The 20,768-nt window shown below is 47.7% G+C and overlaps 2 protein-coding genes across 2 annotated transcripts; both read right to left on the bottom strand.

Annotated features, from left to right (window-relative positions):
- Positions 1-7,721: 7,721 nt before the first annotated feature.
- Positions 7,722-8,663, bottom strand: LOC149526116 (olfactory receptor 52B2-like). Its single transcript, XM_089777357.1, has one exon. It carries the CDS (start codon positions 8,661-8,663, stop codon positions 7,722-7,724), a length of 942 nt encoding a protein of 313 aa, XP_089633483.1.
- A 9,363-nt stretch (positions 8,664-18,026) lies between these two features.
- LOC142818531 (olfactory receptor 52M1-like) lies at positions 18,027-18,968 on the bottom strand. The gene has a single exon (XM_075898928.2). The coding sequence runs from the start codon at positions 18,966-18,968 to the stop codon at positions 18,027-18,029; it is 942 nt and encodes a 313-aa protein (XP_075755043.2).
- Positions 18,969-20,768: the final 1,800 nt, after the last annotated feature.

Raw genomic sequence — 20,768 nt, forward strand, 5'->3', positions numbered from 1 at the left:
TTCTCACTCCAAGGGGAGCCTGAGCAAACTCTGGGCCAGGACCTCAGAATTTCACCTTGTGTGTTACATCTACTGACCCCTCTCTCCCTGAAGGATGCACTGTGCCACTACCATGCAGCCACCGCTTCAGGGTGGGAGGACATCACCCGAGGTGAGCAGGGTGCACAGAAAAGGGACATTTTGGAAGGACCCGCACTTACCGTCTAGACCATTGCGCCCGCATAGCACTGGGATGGCTGAGCACGGGAGCCCCTCAGCAAGAGATGGAACTTGTGAGTGCTGAGAGTGAAGGGTCTTTCCTCATGTTGGCACGTCCCACGCCTCTCTCGGCCCAACCTCTGCAGCCGAGAGCCGACAGAGGACTGTGCACTGTTTATAACAGAGCTCTGGGTAATCCCAGGGCGGTTTCCTCAGACCTCCGCAGGGAATCTAAACAGGATGGAGACCAACCTGCCTGAGCTTCTGGGTTATTTATCCAGCTGTAGGAGTAAACACCAATTAAAAGACCTTCCCAAAGTGCGGTGAGAACGCTAGAGACATGGGCGGAGTCAGTGAGGGATTGGCCGCTCTGTGCATTTGAGTATAGCTAGAATTATTCAGATTAGGAAAAGGCAAGGGTTCAGGAGTAAGACTCACTGAGGTCTAATGCCCTGAAAAGGATGTGTAGGTAGTAGACCAACAGTGGCCTGAGTGGAGACGCAAACACTTTCTGCAGGCACACATAAAAACTAGGGGTCACCAAATGGAATTGATAGGCAGCAGGTTTAAAACAAACAAAAGGAAGTTTTTCTTCATTCAGCACACAGCCAACCTGTGGAACTCCTTGCCAGAGGATGTTGTGAAGACCAAGACTTTAACAGGTGTGGCTAAAACTCTGGCTATGCCCCGTGGTTCTCACACTACTGGTGGATAATAATAGCCTCAGAGACTCAGCTTGGCCCTTCACAAAACCCTTTTTTGAGGAATACAGGATCAGTTGGAAAAGGGTTTATTTTTGACAGATCCACGTCTAGATTGCCATTTTTTTCCAAAAAACTCCGTGTCGAAAAAAGGTGGCGGCCCTGTTCCCACTCCCAACATCTGCCCCAGTCCTGCACCCTGTTCAGCCCCTCTCCCAACTGAATTTCCCACCCCTCTTTCTGCTCCTGTCAGCCGATGGGCAGGGCAGTGCGTGTGTGTGTGTTATACACCCGAGTCTTCAACTGCTGGGACACAAGTTCCTGTCGCAACGGGCGGCCTTAGGGGAGGCCGATGGGTGCCCCGAGAAGTTTTATGTCCGTGTCTTTGACCACTAGGACCGGGGTCCCTTAACGGCGGGCAGCCAACAGGCTGACAGACGCCCCAGAGTTTACAGGGAGAGCTTATTACACTTCAGACTTCGACTGCTAGGACTCATGATCCCTTCGCAGAGGGCAGCCTAGGGAAGGCTGAGAGGTGCCCCACGGATCTGATACCTGGAGGTGACACGATCCAAACACCCAGCTCTGCCTGTATCTGTCCCTTATAACCGGCTGGAGTTCTTTTAAATTGTGCTTGGTTCTGTTACAGCAACTGAAGGAGTCAGGTTAAAGCTTAAACAGTTACAGGTTTATTAAAGAAGCTTATAAATCATATGGTTACAATGGCTATTGCTCTATTTCTTAACTGCTAGCAAATATAGATCTTAAAAATGGTTACAAAGAAAATAAAGGTAGAAAATAGAAATAATGGTACCAAGTGACAGCTTAATCTTTAAAGAGCTCTAAGTCTATGTGTACATAAGACAAAGGACCACATCCAGGTACAATTTTTACCCCCTTCTGTGCCTCTCGACTCCAGCGGGTTAAGCCAGGGCCGGTCCCTCAATTCCTAGGAAAGACGAATACAAGGTGGGCGTCCCCGTGGAACCTCGGGAGTCCAATCACCTAACCCGACCAGCAGATAGATGGTAGATTGATGCTCAGAGTAAATGCGCTGCTGGACCCATCTTATACCCATAGGGGCCCGTATCCTTTCTTATCTAAGATGCCAAATTGTGTTGGTCCATCTTTGTGACACCAGTTCTTACAAGGGAGTTTCAACTTAATTTACACTTGGAAGAGACACATCAATATAGGTACCAGTCAAGGCAGTTCTCGCAGCCTCAAGGTCAGCAATTGGCGTATCTCTGTTTACAGCCATCCAGGGTCACAGCAGCCAGCATATCCGGGCCTCCTGTCAAGGCTTCAAAGACTATGCTGATTTTACTGCTCTGTGTGTCCTGTGTGCTCCAGGCAAGCAAAAATGGATGTTACGGCGGGGGGTGGGAGGGCGGTTCCTGTCTGGCTACAGCTCCCTCTCTTCCTCGTCTTTTTCCTAACCCCCTACCACTTCCTCCTCCTACTCCTCTTCCTCGTCTTTCTCCTTCCCTGATCCCCTCCCTGATCTCTTCTCCTCCCCTTATACTATTCCTGCCACTCCCGGGGCTGCCACATTCAGCTCAGACCTTGGCCCCCGGGAGGCAGTTTTTGTTTCTCCCACTCCCAGCACGTCTGGAGCTGTTCTCCCTCTGCCACTGCCCCTACCATCTTCCCAGCAGGGACTTCAGAGTCCCTGCTTCCCGTGTCAATTGGTCATGGGGTACGTAAAGGGGTCTGGCCCCAAGGCATTCGGGGGCCCGAGGTCCCGACACCCGATGTGCTGAAGGCGTGTGACTTTTTGGAAGAAATCTGTGCCTCCAAGAACAAAGTAGCTCTCGCCCTTCCGCTCTGGGGAGATTTCCATCTCGTCCTTCAGCTGATAAGGGCCATCTTGGGGTAGGGTAAAGGTACTGGCAATGGGGGTCTGCAGCCTACCAGAGGGTCTGCAGCTTCTGTGATGCCCGGCTCAGGTTTGGGTACTGTCACGGTTTGCTGCAGGGCCCAATGGCTGTATATTGTTTAGAATTCTTGTTTCAGAGTTGGATCTAGATTATGACTGCAGTAATTCTATTCCTGGAGGCTCCCAAGGCACACCATGGCTGTGTCTACACTGGGCCACTTATTCCGGAAAAGCAGCCGCTTTTCTGGAATAAGCTGCGAGCTGTCTACACTGGCCTCTTGAATTTCCGGAAAAGCAGTGACGATTTACTGTAAGAAATCAGCTGCTTTTCCGGAAAAACTATGCTGTTCCTGCTTGGGCAAAAGTCCTTTTTCCGGAAAACTGTTCCGGAAAAGGGCCAGTGTAGACAGCACAGTAGTCTTTTCCGGAAAAAAGCCCCGATCGCGAAAATGACGATCGGGGCTTTTTTCCGGAAAAGCGCGTCTACATTTGCCACAGACTCTTTTCCGGAAAAAGGGCTTTTCCGGAAAAGCAGCCTCCCAGTGTAGACGCTCTTTTTCCAGAAATACTTATAACGGAAAACTGTTCCGTTTTAAGCATTTCCGGAAATTCATGCCAGTGTAGACACAGCCCATAAGTGTGTACAGGGCCACCCAGGTGGAGGCACCACCATTGTACATTCTTTAGGAGCCAGGGACTGCAGCAAGGGGGGGGATGGGGAATCCCCAATTAAGCATCATCACCACCAAGATACTCAGAATCTCCTTTTCTGTTAAAAATATCAGGCTCCCAGGCACACAGGTGAGTATGGCCTTCTCCTGAGTAACCCAGGGTTACACACTCTTTCTCAGGTCTGTTGTTTTCATATTTTGATTGTTCTGAGCATTTCAGAATTTCATTTCCATCTTATGCTTAAATGCAATGCTGTGAGTTGTGAGTTTTCCACACCTCACCTGTCCTACTTGGAGTAATTATTCCTACAGTCACTTCTTAAAAATAGATGTATTACATCTGTATGTCTACACTGGCAAGTTATTCGGGAAAATCAGCCGCTTTTCTGGAAAAACTTGCTAGCTGTCTACACTCGCCGCGTGAATTTCCGGAAAAGCACTGACGATCTAATGTAAAATCATCAGTGCTTTTCTGGAAAAAAATACAGGACTATGTAGCACTTTAAAGACTAACAAGATGGTTTATTAGATGATGAGCTTTCGTGGGCCAGACCCACTTCCTCAGATCAAATAATGGACGAAAATTGTCACAACCATATATACCAAAGGATACAATTTAAAAAAATGAACACACATGAAAAGGACAAATCACATTACAGAACAGAAGGGGTATGTGGGGGGGGAGGGGGAAGGAAGGTGAATGCCAGTGAGTTAATGATATTAGAGGTGGGGAAGGGGAAATGTCTGTGAGTTAATAGAATTAGAGGTGATAATTGGGGAAGCTATCTTTGTAATGTGTAAGATAGCCGGGGTCTTTGTTAAGTCCGGTGCGGAGAGTGTCGAATTTTAGCATGAATTCCAGTTCAGAGGATTCCCTTTCAAGTGCAGATTTGAATGTCTTCTGAAGTAGGATGCAGGTTAGCAGGTCATTAAGACTGTGTCCTTTCTGGATGAAATGACAAGCAACTGTTTTTTCTTTGTGATCCTCTCTAATGTCTGGTTTGTGGGCATTGATTCTTTGGCGAAGTGTCTGAGACGTTTGTCCAATGTACATAGCAGACGGACACTTTCGGCACATGAAAACATAGATTATTTTTCTGGATGCGCAGGAATATGTGTTCTTGATCTTATAACTCACTTGGTTGGGTCCAATAATGGTGTCAGCAGAGTGAATATGTGGACAAAGCTGGCAGCGGGGTTTGTTGCAAGGGAAAGTACCAGGGTTGGTATTAGTGTGGTATGTCCTGTGGTTGTTGGTAAGAATCATCTTGAGGTTAGGTGGTTGTCTATAGGAGACTATGGGTCTGTCTCCCAGAGCTTCTTGGAGTTTAGTGTCCTGTTCCAGTATAGGCTGTAATCTATTGATAATGTGTTGGACAGGTTTAAGTTGGGAGCTGTAGGTGATGACAAGTGGTGTTCTATTGTTGGTTTTCTTGGGTCTGTCTTGAAGTAGATGGTTTCTAGGTATTCATTTGGCTCTTTCAATTTGCTTTTTTATTTCTCCAGGTGGGTAGTTGAGGTTTATAAATGCTTGGTAGAGATCCTGAAGTTTCTGGTCTCTGTCTGTGGGATTAGAGCACATGCGGTTGTATCGAAGGGTTTGGCTATAGATGATGGATCGTATGGTGTGTGCTGGATGGGAGATGGAAGCATGTAGGTAACTGTATGAGTCGGTGGGTTTTCTGTAGAGGGTGGTGTCTAATTTTCCATTGTTGATTTGTACTGTGGTGTCCAGGAAATGGATCTCTCGTGTGGAATGGTCCAGGCTGAGGTTAATGGTGGGGTGTAGGTTGTTGAAATCTCTGTGGAATGTCTCCAGTGTTTCTTGGCCATGCGTCCAGATCATAAAGATGTCATCGATGTAGCGTAAGTAGAGAAGGGGTAAAAACTATGCTGCTCCCGTTCGGGCAAAAGTCTTTTTCCGGAAAACTGTTCTGGAAAAGGGCCAGTGTAGACAGCACAGTAGTGTTTTCCACAAAATAGCCCCGATCACGAAAATGATGATCGGGGCTTTTTTGCGGAAAAGCACATCTAGATTGGCCACGGACGCTTTTCCGGAAAAAGTGCATTTCCGGAAAAGTGTCCTGCCAATCTAGACACGCTTTTCCAAAAATGCTTTTAACGGAAAACTTTTCCGTTAAAAGCATTTCCGGAAAATCATGCCAGTGTAGACATAGCCCTAGGGTTTTGTTTCTACCAGTGGTGCACAGGAGAAGATTATCTCGCTAGTGATGAACACAACAAAATTTATTCTGCACACAGATGGAAAAAGTAAGATGGAACATTGCTCTTGTAGCCTTCTAGTTCAAGTGACTCTTTCTCTGTTCCCTCCAATGGGAAGTTCCATCCCTTCCCAACCCACCTATCTGCAGAGACGCTGGAGAAAACTGATTTTACCAACAATGCAGTGACTCTTATTCTACTGGGAGAGATCTCATTAGGTTGAGAGTCTTTAATGACCAACCTGTTTATAGACAGACGCCTCTGCTCCAGCCTCCTCCCCCTTGATGCAAAGTGTCTGAATGAAGAGTACGTGAAAAGCTCAAAGATTTAGGGATACAGATGGCTCCTTCAGTGAAAAGAACATAAGAACGGCCGTAGTGGGTCAGACCAAAGGTCCATCTAGCCCAGTAGCCTGTCTGCCGACAGTGGCCAGCACGAGGTGCCCCAGAGGGGGTGGACTGAAGACAATGATCAAGCGATTTGTCTCCTGCCATCCCTCTCCAGCCTCTGACAAACAGAGGCCAGGGACACCAATTCTATCCCCTGGCTGATAGCCTTTTATGGACCTAACCTCCAGGAAATTATCTAGCTTCTCTTTAAACTCTGTTATAGTCCTAGCCTTCAATGCTACCCATTAATTTCATTTGGTATCCTCTAGTTCTTCTATTATGGGAACTAATACATAACTTTTCTTTGTCCGCTCTCTCCACACCACTCATGATTTTATAGACCTCAAAGACCTATCAAAAGTGAGACAATAGGGTTTCCACCCATCTAGGTTGTGTCTGTTGAGTGCCTGTCTTGCTTCCTGGGTCTTGTTGTCTGTTGTAAGATGAATTTCTGGTTACCACCTTTGGGGATGACAAGTCCCTTGTCCCAAGATCAGGTTTACCATTGGGCTGTGAGGCTGCACCACACTTATTTGTTTAGCTTGTATATACCTCAAGATTATACATTTGCCAAAGCCAATGTAGGACAGGATACAAGCCTTTAGGTTACTTGCCTTCCTGCTGCATCTAATGCACAGCAGAATAAAATAGAGCAGGAATAGTGTGGCAGTAAATATCACAAAGGAAAACCAGCCCTCCTGCTACTGTCTAGGTATCAGGTGTAAGTTTTGAACTCTAAAATCTGACTGATATGGGGATCTGGTTCTATCTGGCAACTGCACAGCAGGGGGAAGGTATAAGGTCTTTATCCCACAATTGCCCCGGTCACCTAGGTCCACCTCATAGGCGCAGAAAGAGCTTTGGTCTCGTCCCAGCACCGGAGCAGAGGGAGCCCAGCTGTAGCAGGGCAGAGGTAGAGAAGGTTCAGTGGGTGACGGGAGGCAGGAGTTAATAAAAATACGGTGAAGGGCTGGGTGATGGTGGAAGAAGTGGAGAAAGGGCCTGGCACACAATGGACCACATGATGCATGGGAAGGGGCCTTTGAGGAGACAAGTAGGACAGGACACAGCCCCTGGGGAAATCAGAAGGGAAGGTACAGGGTCTTTAAATCCAGTTGCCAGCAATTTGAAAGGTGGCAGCCCTATGAGGGTTCGTCTACATTAGCTCATTAGTTTGGACTAGGTAGGGTAATGAGGGCAAGTGGAGTTACAAATGAAGGCCGGGATTTAAATATCCTGGAATGACGAGTAACAGTAGTTCAAATTAGGATCTTTAATTCGAACTACCTACTCCATGCCGCGTGTAGCCGCGGGCACGGAGTTCAGACTAAGAGGGGTTTAAAAATGGAAGCACCCGGGAACATGCAAATGAAGCCCAGGATATTTAAATCCCAGGCTTCATTTGCAACACTGCTTGCCCTCATTACCCTACCTAGCCCGAACTAACAAGCTAGTGTAGACGTACCCTGAGTTATGGAGTTGTTCAGACACTGGCTCTGCAATTTGTCCCCCTGACACAGAACAGCAACGCCAGGAAAGGGCATAACATCTGTCTGACTACAAAGGACGTGATTCAGGGAAGCGAGTCCAGCACCATGTTACCAGCCAGTGAAGCAAGGAGCTTGGACTGAGAGCCAGAGCACCAGGAGAAAACTTTAGACTATTTATGAGTAATGAGCCCGAGCAGCCGCCCCCGTATTTGTTTGGTCTTCACCCCGTAGATGATCGGATTGAGCATGGGGGGCAGCAGGAAGTGCATGTTGCCAAGGAGAACATGGACATGCAGGGGAAAATTCTTTCCGAAACGGGACATGAGGGAGTAGATGACACTTGGGATGTAAAATATTACAATAGCGCAGAGGTGTGTGCCACAGGTCAAAAAGGTCTTCAGCCGGGCATCCTTTGTGGGGAGGATGAAGATGGCCCTGAGGATCAGCATGTAGGAGATGGCAATAAAAATCACATCCAGACCAACCACACAAAGCATTACAAAGAGTCCGTAGTAACTACTGACGCTGCTGTCACCGCAGGCCAGTTTCACCACGGCGATGTGCGAACAGTACGGCTCAGGGATGATGTTGGTTCTGCAATATGACCAGCGCCTCAGCAGGAAGGGATAGGGCAGTATAACTATGCCACTGCGCAGCAGCACGGCCAGGCCAATCTTGGCCACCACAAAGTTTGTCAGGATGGTGGAATGTCTCAGGGGATGGCAAATGGCCACGTAGCGATCCAAAGCCATGGCGGCCAATATCCCAGACTCGATCGCTGCAAACCAGTGAATGAAGTACATCTGGGTGAGGCAGGCATTGAAATCGATCTCCCTGGAATTGAACCAGAAGATGCTCAGCGTTTTGGGCAGGGTGGATGTAGAAAGCACCACGTCAGTCGTGGCCAGCATGCAGAGGAAATAGTACATGGCCTCGTGGAGGCTCGGCTCCATCTTCACAACGAAGAGGATGGTGATGTTCCCTACGAGGGCTAGGGCATACATGACACAGAAGGGGATGGAGATCCAGACATGGGCTGCTTCCAGGCCAGGAATGCCCTGCAGGATGAAGGTGGGGGGGTTGGTGAAGCTGGTGGTGTTGAAATATGACATGGATGAGAGGGTGTTTCACTCGGAGGCAGAACAGTGTCTCCTACATCCACTCTGTTTCCCTGACTTTCTTCAGACGCACAGACTCTTCAGTGATGGCAACAGTACCAGCAGCTGGATGGAGAGACAATGTTAACAGGAGACACAGTATGCACAGCTGGAGGCTGTTTTCATGGTGGCAGCTAATTGCCCGCTCTTCAGACAGACACAGAAAAGACATTTCATTGTTCAGAGAAATGAACCACGATTCTCTGGCCCCACTAAGGAAGGTTCTATATTTGACGTGTCAACAGTGGCTAAACGTCATTTTGTGGGAAAGCTTAATGTGTGCTCGAGGGGAGCAGGCGTGTGGATCCTGGTTATCCCTCACTGCTACCCAGTAAGGACACCCAGAGCAGAAACTCTGTGTTGTCGGGAGTTCCCCATACACCTGTCTGCTCTAAATATGAGAATGGGAAATAAATCTGTGGCAAGATCTGTGCCAAAGGAACCTCCCGAGTAGAACACCCCTCAGGGAAAGATCTAGCCATCACCACTGGCCGGTCCATGGAAATACCTACCCATTGACACCAGAGGACAAAGCAAAGTTAATGTTCTGGTCCCCATGTGGTGGATCTGAAGGATGCAGGAGTGTAGATCCTGGTTATCCCTCATTGATACCTAATACGAATACCCAGAGCAGAGAGTCCGTGTTTTCGGGACTTCTCCTCAATTCACCTGTCTGCTCAAAATATGAAAATATGAAAAAATGAAGGAACAACCACGGGAGAGTGAATCATGGAAGGAACATAATTACACTGAACGGATTAGCTGTAATTATCTGTATATAGAGAAGTATTCTCTATAAGAATCGGCAAATAGAGCATCCCTATCTGTAATAATTTGTAAATAGAAAATTTAAAAATAAAAAACAGTGCAGATAAAATTTATGGATGACCGAAAGATTGGCCAAGCAGTATAAAGAGGTGGCTGAACTCAAAGTAGGGAGGCATAATGTTATCCTAGAAAATGGACAGTGCCTAACGGGTGAGGGAAATTCTAGATCTGTTTTGGACAAATGGGTTGAGAATTTGACACGTTAAAAGCAGCTTGGGGGAAGTGAAAGTGAAATGAAGGGATCTGTGATTCTAAGAAAAGGTAGGAGGAAAACACGCAAAATGAAGTTAGTGAAGAAATCAGACTTCAGGAAACTCAGCATGTTGATTGCTGAGATGCTATGGGAAAAAATCTATTGTCAATTTTTTAAAGAGTTTATTAAGAGCAGGAGAGCAATTTTTTCCAACGCATGAGTATATGGAAAGAGACCTCCCTGGCTTAACCCAGAGATCACAAATGAGCTAAAAATCAACAGAGTCCTACAAACCGTGTAAACTAAGTGGAATTAGAAAGGAAGAATTTAAACAAATAACACAAGTGTGCAGGGGCAAAATTAGGAAGGCAAAAACACAAAGTAAGTTGAATTTATCTAGATGCATAAAGGGCAAGAAGAAAACATTCTACAAATACAGTAGAAGCAAGCAAAAGACCAAGGACTGGCAGAAGTGCTTAATAATTTCTTTGTTGTTGTTTTTACACAGAAGTTTAGGAGTGACTGGATGCAAAAAAAAAAATAATAGTGAATGCACCTGAAAAGGGAAAGAACACGTTAAAAATTATTTAGAGAAGTTAGATGTTTTCAGATCACCAGGGCCAAATAAATCCTAGATTACTCAAGGAGGTATATCTGAACGATTATGAAAAGCTATGGAAGACAGGAGAGGTTCCAGAAGCCTGGAAAAGAGCAACTATAATGCCCGTCTATAAAAAGGGCAGTAAGGCCAAGCTAGGGAATTACCGACCTGTCAGCTTAACCTTTGTGAAAGGAAAGAAAATGGAACAAATAATTAAGAATTCCATTTGAAAATATATAGGAGATAAGAAGAAGAAGAAAAGGAACAGTCAGCATGGATTGGTCAAGAATAAATCTTGACAAACTAAAGTAATGTTTTTTTCTCAGACAAGGTAACACGTATTGTAGAGAGGGGAGAAGTGTCTATATCTTTAGTAGAGTGCAAATTGTGTAGCTCGTTCCAACAGAAAGGTGCTGTCTAGATGCACCCATAATAACAGGTACTTAACAGGTACTGTCATGAGGGATGGCCAGCAGTCTGAGAACTAAGGGTGAGTCTAGACTACAGGGTTTTGTCGACAAAAGTGGACTTTTGTTGACAAAACTAAACCTGCATCTATACTACCGCTGAGTTCTGTCAACATAACGTCAACAGAACTCAGCAGTTTTGTTGACGCTGGTAAACCTCATTTTACGAGGAATAATGCCTTTTGTTGACAGAGTTCTGTCGATAGAAGGCATTATTGCATCAAAACTGTCCTTTGCATCCACACTGTTATGTCGACAAAGCAGCTTGCTTTGTCGACAGAACTGGATGTAGTCTAGACGCTCTTTGTCGACAGAAGCTTTGTCGACAGTATCTGTCGACAAAACTTCTGTCGACAAAAGCCTGTAGTCTAGACGTACCCTAAGGGATTAACTGTACCTAGCCAGATAGCAGTCAGCCAATAGATATGCAGATAGTGATTTTCAAACTGAGACAAAGGAATTTTGGGGTTTTCCCTCCTTTGTCCCTGGCCAGTTGTTCTCCAGACACTGAGGGGGACAGACAACATGTCTCTCTCCACGAAAAGACTCTTCACCATCTGTGAGTAGGATAAAGTTTCGATAAATCTGTTTTATTGTTTTATGGTTTCGGAATGGGAATCTGATGTCTGTGCATTTAAAATGGGTTTTCCTCTCCTTTGTAACTAAGTTCTTGGCCCATGGGAGTCCCCCATGAGTATATTACTTGGTGACTTTTCCATCTAGTCATTATGCTTGTAACAGGAGTATTTTGGTGATAATGAATGCTCTTTTTTTTATGAACCTGGTATTGGTTAATTTTTGTGTCCTGGTTTTACTTTAGGGCTGAGATTTCCCAAGTGATCTCTTCCCTGGTTTTCTTACTATTACTTGGGTGGTGGCAGTGGATTTTTATCCTCAAAATCTAGGTTTTTAAGATTTTGTGAGGACGTTTTTTACCAAAGCCTGGAAAGATCAGATTTTGGGGTACTTTGTGGGCCCCCACTTCTGCATTCATCGTGCCAGAATGGGGAATCAGCCTTGGCAGGTATTTAAAATGTTATTACAAGCAGGAGGGTGAAAAATTATCCTCATTCACTTCTGAGGATGGGAAAAGAAGCACTGGGCTTAAATAACAATGAGGGAGGCTTAAATTGTAAATTAGGAAAAACTAATCCTGTGAGGGTAGTTTAGCACTGGAATCAATTACCTAAGAGGTTGTGGAATTTCCATTGTTGGATCTTAGAGCAGGTTAAACAAACACCTTTTAGGGATGGTCTACATGGTGTTTTGTCCTGCCCTGAGTTCAGGATCCTGAACTTGATAACCTCTCAAGGTCCCTTCCTATTCTATGATTCTCTCCAATGGACCATTCTCACTGCAATCCCTATGCATCTATCCATAAATAATGCAAATCAGGCATTTATTTAGTCTTCCCCCACATCACATAAACAAGGGAAAATTCAATTCCACTCAGTGTCTGAAGTGTTTCCATAACCGATATTTGGCCTGTGGAACTCCTTGCCCAGGCATTATTGGATTGGGGTGCTTAGTTGAAGGGGATTCACCAATGGATTGGCCACGGCAGGTAGCATAGAATCATAGAACACTAGAACTGGAAGGGACTGCGAGAGGTCATCAAGTCCAGTCCCCTGCCCTCACGGCAGGACCAAGTACCATCTAGACCAACTCTGGTAGGTGTCTGTCCAACCTGCTCTTCAATATCTCCAGTGATGTGGAGACCAGCTTCAGTAAAAGCTGCCTGACACCTTGAAAGGGGAAACCTCAATGTCCATTGTTTGTAAATGTTCCAAACAATAAGTGTCCGGAGTGAGATTCCCCATGAGGTGTGTCTGGTTCAGCTGGAATTGTGTTTTTTTGAATTTTTCAGACATAACGGTTCAACCGACTTCTCAAATGGAACCAGGGGAAAATGTGTCATGTCTGTGGCATTCCCATGAGGCGCCCACCCATCTCCAGACTTTCCAGCAAATAAAAGTCAGGAGCCCTGAGACGTCAGCAGAAGAGGGGCAGACTCTGTGCGTTACCACACAGCTGGCTCCTCTGGTCAGTGCTCACTTCTCACTCCAAGGGGAGCCTGTGCAAATTATGGGCCAGGACCTCCGAATTTCACCTTGTGCGTTACATCTCCTAATCCCTGTCTCCCTGAAGGATGCCCTGTACCACTGCCATGCAGCCACCGCCTCAGGGTGGGAGGCCTTCACCTGAGGTGATCAGAGTGCACAGAAAAGAAAGACATTTTCTGCAGTGATACTGAGGCAAACTCATTGTCTGTGCCAAGGCCTCTGGGATATTAATAGTTAATGAAGAGCAGGAAGGACCCACACTTACTGTCTAGGCCATCATGCCCATGTAGCACTGGGTTGGCTGAGCAGGGGAGCCCCTCAGCAAGAGACGGTACCTGTGAGTGATGAGAGAAAAGGGTCTTCCCTCAGGTCGGCGCGTCCCACACCTTTCTCAGCCCAACATCTGCAGCAGCTTCCTACGCCAAGAGCCGACAGAGGCAGTGTTTATAACAGAGTGCCGGGCAGTCCCAGAAGGGTTTGCTCAGACACTAAAGGGGAATCTAAACAGACAGGAGACCAGCCTGTGTGGAGAGGGATCACGTGAGGATTACCTGTTATGTTCCTTCCCTCTGGGACATCTGGCAACCGTGTATCACCATTCCATGGGTAATTTCTCAATCCCGGTTTGTTGGCTCGGAGCCACACTCTTGAGCTGGGACACAGAGTCCTTGCTACTGACCAGGCAGGATGAGACTTCCCACCCAATATCCCAGCGCTGGGTGCTGAGGTGAATATCTGTCCCAATGGTTGTTGCATTAAGGGCCATCGTCTGTTTATCTTCCTCCAGCATCCAAGAGGATGTGCTGTTGACCCATGTTCAAATCCCTTGCTGGGGTATGGGTGTTGGGACTAACGTGAACCGGGCATAAAAGCTCCAGAGGCAAACTGGCCATGCAACCTGGCAAAAGGACCTGCAGATCTGGGGGACTGGATTGGACTCCCAGAGCCATCGGATCCCCTCTTAAGTGGTAGGTGTCTGAGGAGTCAAATGCCTTGTAGATGGAGGAAGCACCGCCCACCAGCCGTACTTGGCATGCTCCAAATGCTGGAGCAGTATTAAAGGGAGCAGATCAGCTGAGCGTGGGTTGGACTCTGCAGTGGAAGGAGCAGCTGCAGGAGCTCCAGAACTTCAGGGACTCTGGCAATTGGGCCGTGATACCCTGTGATGTAGGGGTGACTCCATAGACTTCAGCCACTAGGCTGTACTGCTCTGTAACCTAAAGTCTAATATGCAGTTTCTAGCCATTAGGTTGTACTGCCCTGCACGCAAGGGCTATTCTACACACTCTGGCCATTAGCCGGTATTTCCTTGCACTCAAGGGCTGAATTAATTCCCTGGAGCAACCAGCAGGAGGCACCACAGCAGTGAGGAGCTGATTGAATAGTTCCTGTTCCCAGTGAGGTGTGTTTTTTGAGGGGCTCCTAATTCTGAGGTTCTACTGTATCCTTTTCTGAAGAATTCCCCACATTCTGTTGGCTCATGTGCCGCAGGCTGCACAGTGAGTGGATGTTTGGAGAGATTTCTACACAATGGTTTCCAGAGGGGTTCCTTGTCTGTATCAGCTCATTTAGACCAGTTGCTCCCTCTAAGCCATGTGGACGTATAGGAGCTAATCAATTGTTGAGCACAAGGAGAGCCACAACAGCTGGCACCCCACCCCCACCTGTGTAGGCTCCCCACCCCCACCTGCTCAGCTGCCACCTCGTCCTGCCCTCTGCCTTGAACCCCTGGCCAGATGCTCATGGGTCCCTCCTGCTTTCTGTGCAGAGGGCAGGGATAGGGGACTGACACAGGGTGTCCTCTTATCCCCACTTTTCTCCATCCATCTACCCCATCTCCACGGAGTGGGGGAGGGGACAGGACACAGCAGAGGGATGGAGATGCCACAGCTGCTCTGATTTAAAGGAGTCTTCAGACAATTGGCTACAGCTGTGCCTAAAGAGACGGTGCATGGTCCTCATACCATCCACCAGCAGCCAGCACACGCCCCCTCTGTCTGATACACACCCAGTTTCACACACACACACACACACACTCTTTCTCACACACACACACTAGCTTGATTTCACACATAGACACACACTCCATCTCCTTCACAATCATTCCCAGGACATTTGGGAGTCCTGGATGTTTGTGTTACGTCTTGCTATTCCCTGCCAGGTGCATACACAGTCTGTACATTCAATCTTCCCAAAGGCTGTTTGGTGTGTATTTTGACTGATTTGAGCATTTGGAAATTTCATTTCTCTCTTATGCTTATATGCAGTGCTGTGAGTTGTGTATTTTCCACACCTCACCTCTCCTAGCTGGAGTAATCATCCTGTGGGTAATTTTTTAAAATCGATTTATTGCATCTACAATTTTGTTTCTAGTAGTTGCACACGGCAGCACATTACCTCAATACAGATGCACATAACACAATTTTTTTGTGCACTCAGATACAAAAAATAAAAGGGAACATTGATTTTGTGGGCTTCTATTTCATTTCAAGTAAATGTTGCAATGTGGTGTTACACCAGTGTGGTTGGCTCTATTGGCTACAGTTTCAAGCTCAACAACATGAAAGTCATCTCTGCTGCTTGCTTCAAATTTAGAGTCTCTATGAACAGGCAAAGACCAACCATAATATGCAACCAAAGAGTCCCCTCTGCTGCCCTTGTGTCTCTTTCCTGTCCCAGTTTCTTCTGGCTCATCCAGTCTCGGTGTTTTGGAAGGTCTTGACAAAACCCTCCCGTGGTGGATGGGAAGGGTACCATACTTTTCTGAACATCCCAGCATTCATTAACTAAAGTGCATGTAAAGGGTTACATCAAGAACAGTCGGTATCCAGGGAGTGTTGGCAGGGAGGCAGGAAAGTCAATGGGAAGAAAGGGTGAGATTTGAATTGAAAGCAGTGATGTACCTGTGTAGTTGTGTGTGTGGTTTGAGAGAGAGGGAAAAAATGCCGAGGGAAGACAAAATGAACCTTGGGAGCTGGACATGGAATGCCTAGTAATATTCATGTCTGAAATGGATGGAACTTTGAAATGACAAACATGAGTACAGGCAGTCCCCGGGTTACGTACAAGATAGGGACTGTAGGTTTGTTCTTAAGTTGAATCTGTATGTAAGTCGGAACTGGCATCCAGATTCAGCCGCTGCTGAAACTGATCAGCAGCTGATTCCAGGAAGCCCGGGGCAGAGCAACTCTGCCTCGGGCTTCCTGTAGTCAGCCGCTGGTCAGTTTCAGCAGTGGCTAACTTGGGGTCGCCTGGGGCAGAGCAGCTCGGGTGCTGCTGGGTTGGTCCAGTAGCGCTGCCGCTCCTTGGCGCTACTGGACCAACCCAGCAGCACCCCAGCTGCTCTGCCCCAGGCGTCCTGATTCAGCCGCTGCTGAAACTGACCAGCAGCAGCTGAATCAGGATTCCTGGGGCAGAGCAGCTGGGGTGCTGTCGGGTTGGTCCAGTAGCACCAAGGAGCGGTGCTGCGGGAACAACCGGCAGTGCCCCACCTGCTCTACCACAGGCCCCGGGCTTTGCTCCACATCTCCCTGGTCTTCTGGGGGGGGCACTAGCTGTGTTCCCCCCCCCCAGCAGACCAGGGAGACGCCGAGCAAAGTGGCAGAGGACCCGGGGCCGGACCCGTGGCCTCTTCCAGATCAGCTGGAAGCGCCGCGGGTCCGGCCCCGGGTCCTCTGCCTCTTTGCTCAGCGTCTCCCTGGTCTGCTGAGCAAAGCCGCGGAGGACCCGGCTGGACCCGCAGCGCTTCCAGCTGATCTGGAAGCGGCCGCGGGTCCGGCCCCGGGTCCTCTGCTGCTTTGCTCCCCGTCTCCCTGGTCTGCTGGCTCCCCCAGCAGACCAGGGAGATGGGGAGCAGCTTTTCTCGCCCCAGAGGAGGCGGGCGGCGGGACCAGGCGTCCCGCCATTCCAGTCCTCCGGGGCGAGAAAATCCCCATTCGTAACTGCGGATACGACATAAGTCGGATCCGCGTAACTCGGGGACTGCCTGTAGACAGGGAATGTGTAATTAGATGCAATCAGGGTTCTTTATTGTTATTACTTTTATTATTTATTATTTCTCGTTTGTCAACCCAGTGCTGAACCCATGTGTTCCCCTATGCTCCATACACTATAATTGAACAAAAATCCCAAGGAAGGAATTCTTTGTGTTTTAACCCTTTCTTTTGTTGCTCTGTAAAACCAGGAAACAAAGTATGCTTGATCAAGTTTTTTGTTTTGTTCATAAAAATCACCTTATTTATGACTATTGCAGGGTCCTACAAAGCAGGAAGATCTGTGTGCACATGCTGAGACTGAGAGGTCAGTTATCAGAATTTACAGTTTGCTTTCAAACTCTCTCCTGAGAGGATAAGAGAGCTTCGGAGTACCCCACAGGGAGAAATTAACAATGAGTCTTCCTGGCTTTGAAAAAAGGGCACTTTCAGTTGGGTGGTGTCAGCGTACCTCCTGAGATCAGGGAATCTGTGACCGTGGGTAGTTTAAAAACTGAAGTCTTGGTTTTACCCAGCAAAAGTCTGTTTTTCCTCCATAGCAGGTAGGCTGGCCAAGTGCTCGTTATGAACTATAAAACCAGACAGAAATGGGGAACTGGCTCTACCTGTTCCCTGCATGGCTGGGAGGAGGCATCGGGTTATTAACCCACAATTGGCCCTGCTCATCTGGGTCCATCTCCTATGTGCAGACAGGACATTGCTGAAGTTTCCACAGCTCCCAGCCCAACCCTGGAGCACAGGGAGCCCAGCTGTAGCAGGACAGAGGTGGAGAAGATCCAGCGAGTGATGGCAGTCAGGGGTTATTAAAGACAGGGTCAAGGCTTGGGGGATGCTATAAGAAGTGGAGCAAGGGCCTGGTTCATAATGGGACTACGTGAAGCAGGGGGAGGGGCCTTTGAGAAAAGAAGTAGGGCTGCACACAATCCTTGGAGAATTAGGTCTCAGGGTCCAATAGCCAGCTATTAGAAAGGTAGCAGCCCTATGAGTTATAAAATAGTACAGAAACTGATTCCAAGATGTGTCACCTGACACAGCACTAGAAGCCCAGAAAAGGATGTAATATCTATTGGACACCAAAATAAGTGATTCAAGGAAGCAGGCCCAACCTTAGAGCACCAGGCAGTGTTCCACACAGCTTGGTACGAGGGCCAGAGCATCAGGAGAAAACTTTAGACTATTTACAAGTAATAAGGATGAGCAGACGGCCCTGTATTTGTTTGGTCTTCACCCCATAGATGATGGGGTTTAGCATGGTAGGCAGCAGGAAGTGCATGTTGCCCAGGAGAACATGGAAATGTTGGGGAAAATTCTGTCCAAAACGATAAATGAGGGAGTACATGACAATTGGGAGGTAAAAGATTACAATGGCACAGAGATGTGTACCACAGGTCAAAAATGTCTTGAGTCGGGCGTCCTTTGAGGGGAGGCTGAAGATGGCCCTGAGGATCTGCATGTAGGAGATGACAATGAAAATCCCATCCACACCAACCACACCGAACAGCACAAAGAGTCCGTAGTAACTATTGACGCGGGTGTCGGCGCAGGCCAGCTTCACCACAGCGATGTGGACACAGTACGGCTCAGGGATGATGTTGGTTCTACAATATGGCCATTGCCTCAGCAGGAAGGGATAGGGCAATATAACGACAGCATTGCGCAGCAGCATGGCCAGGCCAATCTTGGCCACCAAAGGGTTTGTCAGGATGGTGGAATGTCTCAGGGGATGGCAGATGGCCACATAGCGATCAAAAGCCATGGCGGCCAATATCCCAGACGCGATCGATGCAAAACAGTGAATGAAGAACACCTGGGTGAGGCAGGCACTGAAATGTATCTCCCTGGAATTGAACCAGAAGATGCTCAGCATTTTGGGCAGGGTGGACGTAGACAGGACCAGGTCACTGGCAGCCAGCATGCAGAGGAAATAGTACATGGGCTCATGGAGGCTCGGCTCTTTCTTCACAACAAACAGGATGGCGAGGTTCCCAAAGACAGCTATGGCATAGATGGCAGAAAAGGGGATGGCGATCCAGACATGGACTGCCTCTAGGCCAGGAATGCCCAACAGGATGAAGGTGGAGGGGTTGGTGAAGTCGGTTGCATTGAAATCTGACATGGGGTAGGTGAGAAGAATATAACATGGATGAAAAAGTGTCCCAGTTGGAGGCAAAACGGTGTCTCCTATATATACTGTATGTTCCTCTGATTTCCTTTAGATGTCCAGGCTCCTGGGTGACGGTCGCAGTACCAACAGCTGGATGGAGAGACAGTGTTAACAGGAGACACCCTATGCACAGCTGGAGGCTGTTTTCATGACTGCAGCTAATTGCCTGCTCTACACACACACACACACACAGAAAAGGTATTTCCACTGTTCAGAGAAATGAACCACGAGTACGTGGCCCACGCAGAGCAGTTCTATAGTTGACGTGTCAATAGCAGCTAAACATCATTTTGTGGGACAGCTTAATGTGCACTCAACAGGAGCAGGCGTGTGGATCCTGTTTATCCCTCATTGCTACCCAGTAATGACCCCTAGAGCAGAGACTCTGTGTTGTCGGGAGTCCCCATTCACCTGCCTGCTCTAAATACGAGAATGGGAAGCTAATCTGTGGCAAGACCTGTGCCAGGGGAACCTCTGAAGTAGAACACCCCTCCGGGAAGGATATAGCGATCACTGATGACCAATCCATGGAAATGCCATCCCGTTCACAGTAGAGGCCAAAGCACAGACAATTCCCAGGGGGTTCCTCTCCTTTTAACACTTTTTTTTTACTTAATTAGACTTGCTGACCTGAGCCCACGGACCAACAATTGATTGTGGCTGCGAATCACCTCACAGACCCATGTGGAGAAAATCATGGGGTGCAACCTTCTTTCACTTCAACCCTCCTCCCTAAGGGTATGTCTACACTACCCTCCTAGTTCGAACTAGCGGGGTAATGTAGGCATACCGCACTTGCAAATGAAGCCCGGGATTTGAATTTCCCGGGCTTCATTTGCATAAGCGGGGAGCCGCCATTTTTAATACCCCGCTGGTTCGAACCCCGTGCAGCGCGGCTACACAGGGCACGAACTAGGTAGTTCGAACTAGGCTTCCTAGTTTGAACTACCGTTACTCCTCGTGAAATGAGTTCGAACTAGGAGGGTAGTGTAGACATACCCTAACTTATTGCAAGTAAAATAAACTACTCACATTAATCATAGAATCCCAGGGCTTGACCAAGCCCTAGCTGGGATGATGGAGTTAGTGTTGGTCCTGCTTTGGGCAGGCGATTGGACTTGATGACTCCTAAGGTCTCTTTCAGCCCCAGGATTCTAGGAATCTAGGGGTATGTCTAGACTACATGCTTCTGTTGACAGAGACATGTAAAATAGGCTACCCGACATAGTCAATGAAGCAGGCATTTAAATATCCCCGGCTTCATTAAAATAAAAATGGTCGCCGCGCTGTGCTGGCTCAGCTGATCATCGGCACAACATTCGAGTCAAGACGCGGATCGGTCGACAAGGGAAGCCTTTGTCTACCGCTCCCTTATGCCTCATGAAATGAGGTTTACCGGGGCAGTCGAAAAAGACGTTCCCTGTTGACCGATTTGCTTCTTGACTCACACATTGTGCCGACAATCAGCTGAGCCGGCACAGCACGGCGGCCATTTTTATTTTAATGAAGCTGGGGATACATGTCTCTGTCAACAGAGGCTTCATTGACTAGGTCAGTATGTCTAATTTACGTGCCTCTGTCGGCAGTGGCATGTAGTCTAGACATACCCTAGGTGACTTGCCCAAATGACAACACACTCCATGTTGGGAAATGTTTTTCCACAGTGAGAACAATGGAATTCCCTCCACATGGCTGAGAGTACAGAAAGGGCTTTGGAAATCCCTCTGTTTTCCCTCTATCCTAATTCTCACC

Source organism: Pelodiscus sinensis, chromosome 1 (genome assembly GCF_052426305.1).
Source record: "Pelodiscus sinensis isolate ZL-2025 chromosome 1, ASM5242630v1, whole genome shotgun sequence".
In the NCBI taxonomy this organism is placed as follows: Eukaryota; Metazoa; Chordata; order Testudines; family Trionychidae; genus Pelodiscus; species Pelodiscus sinensis.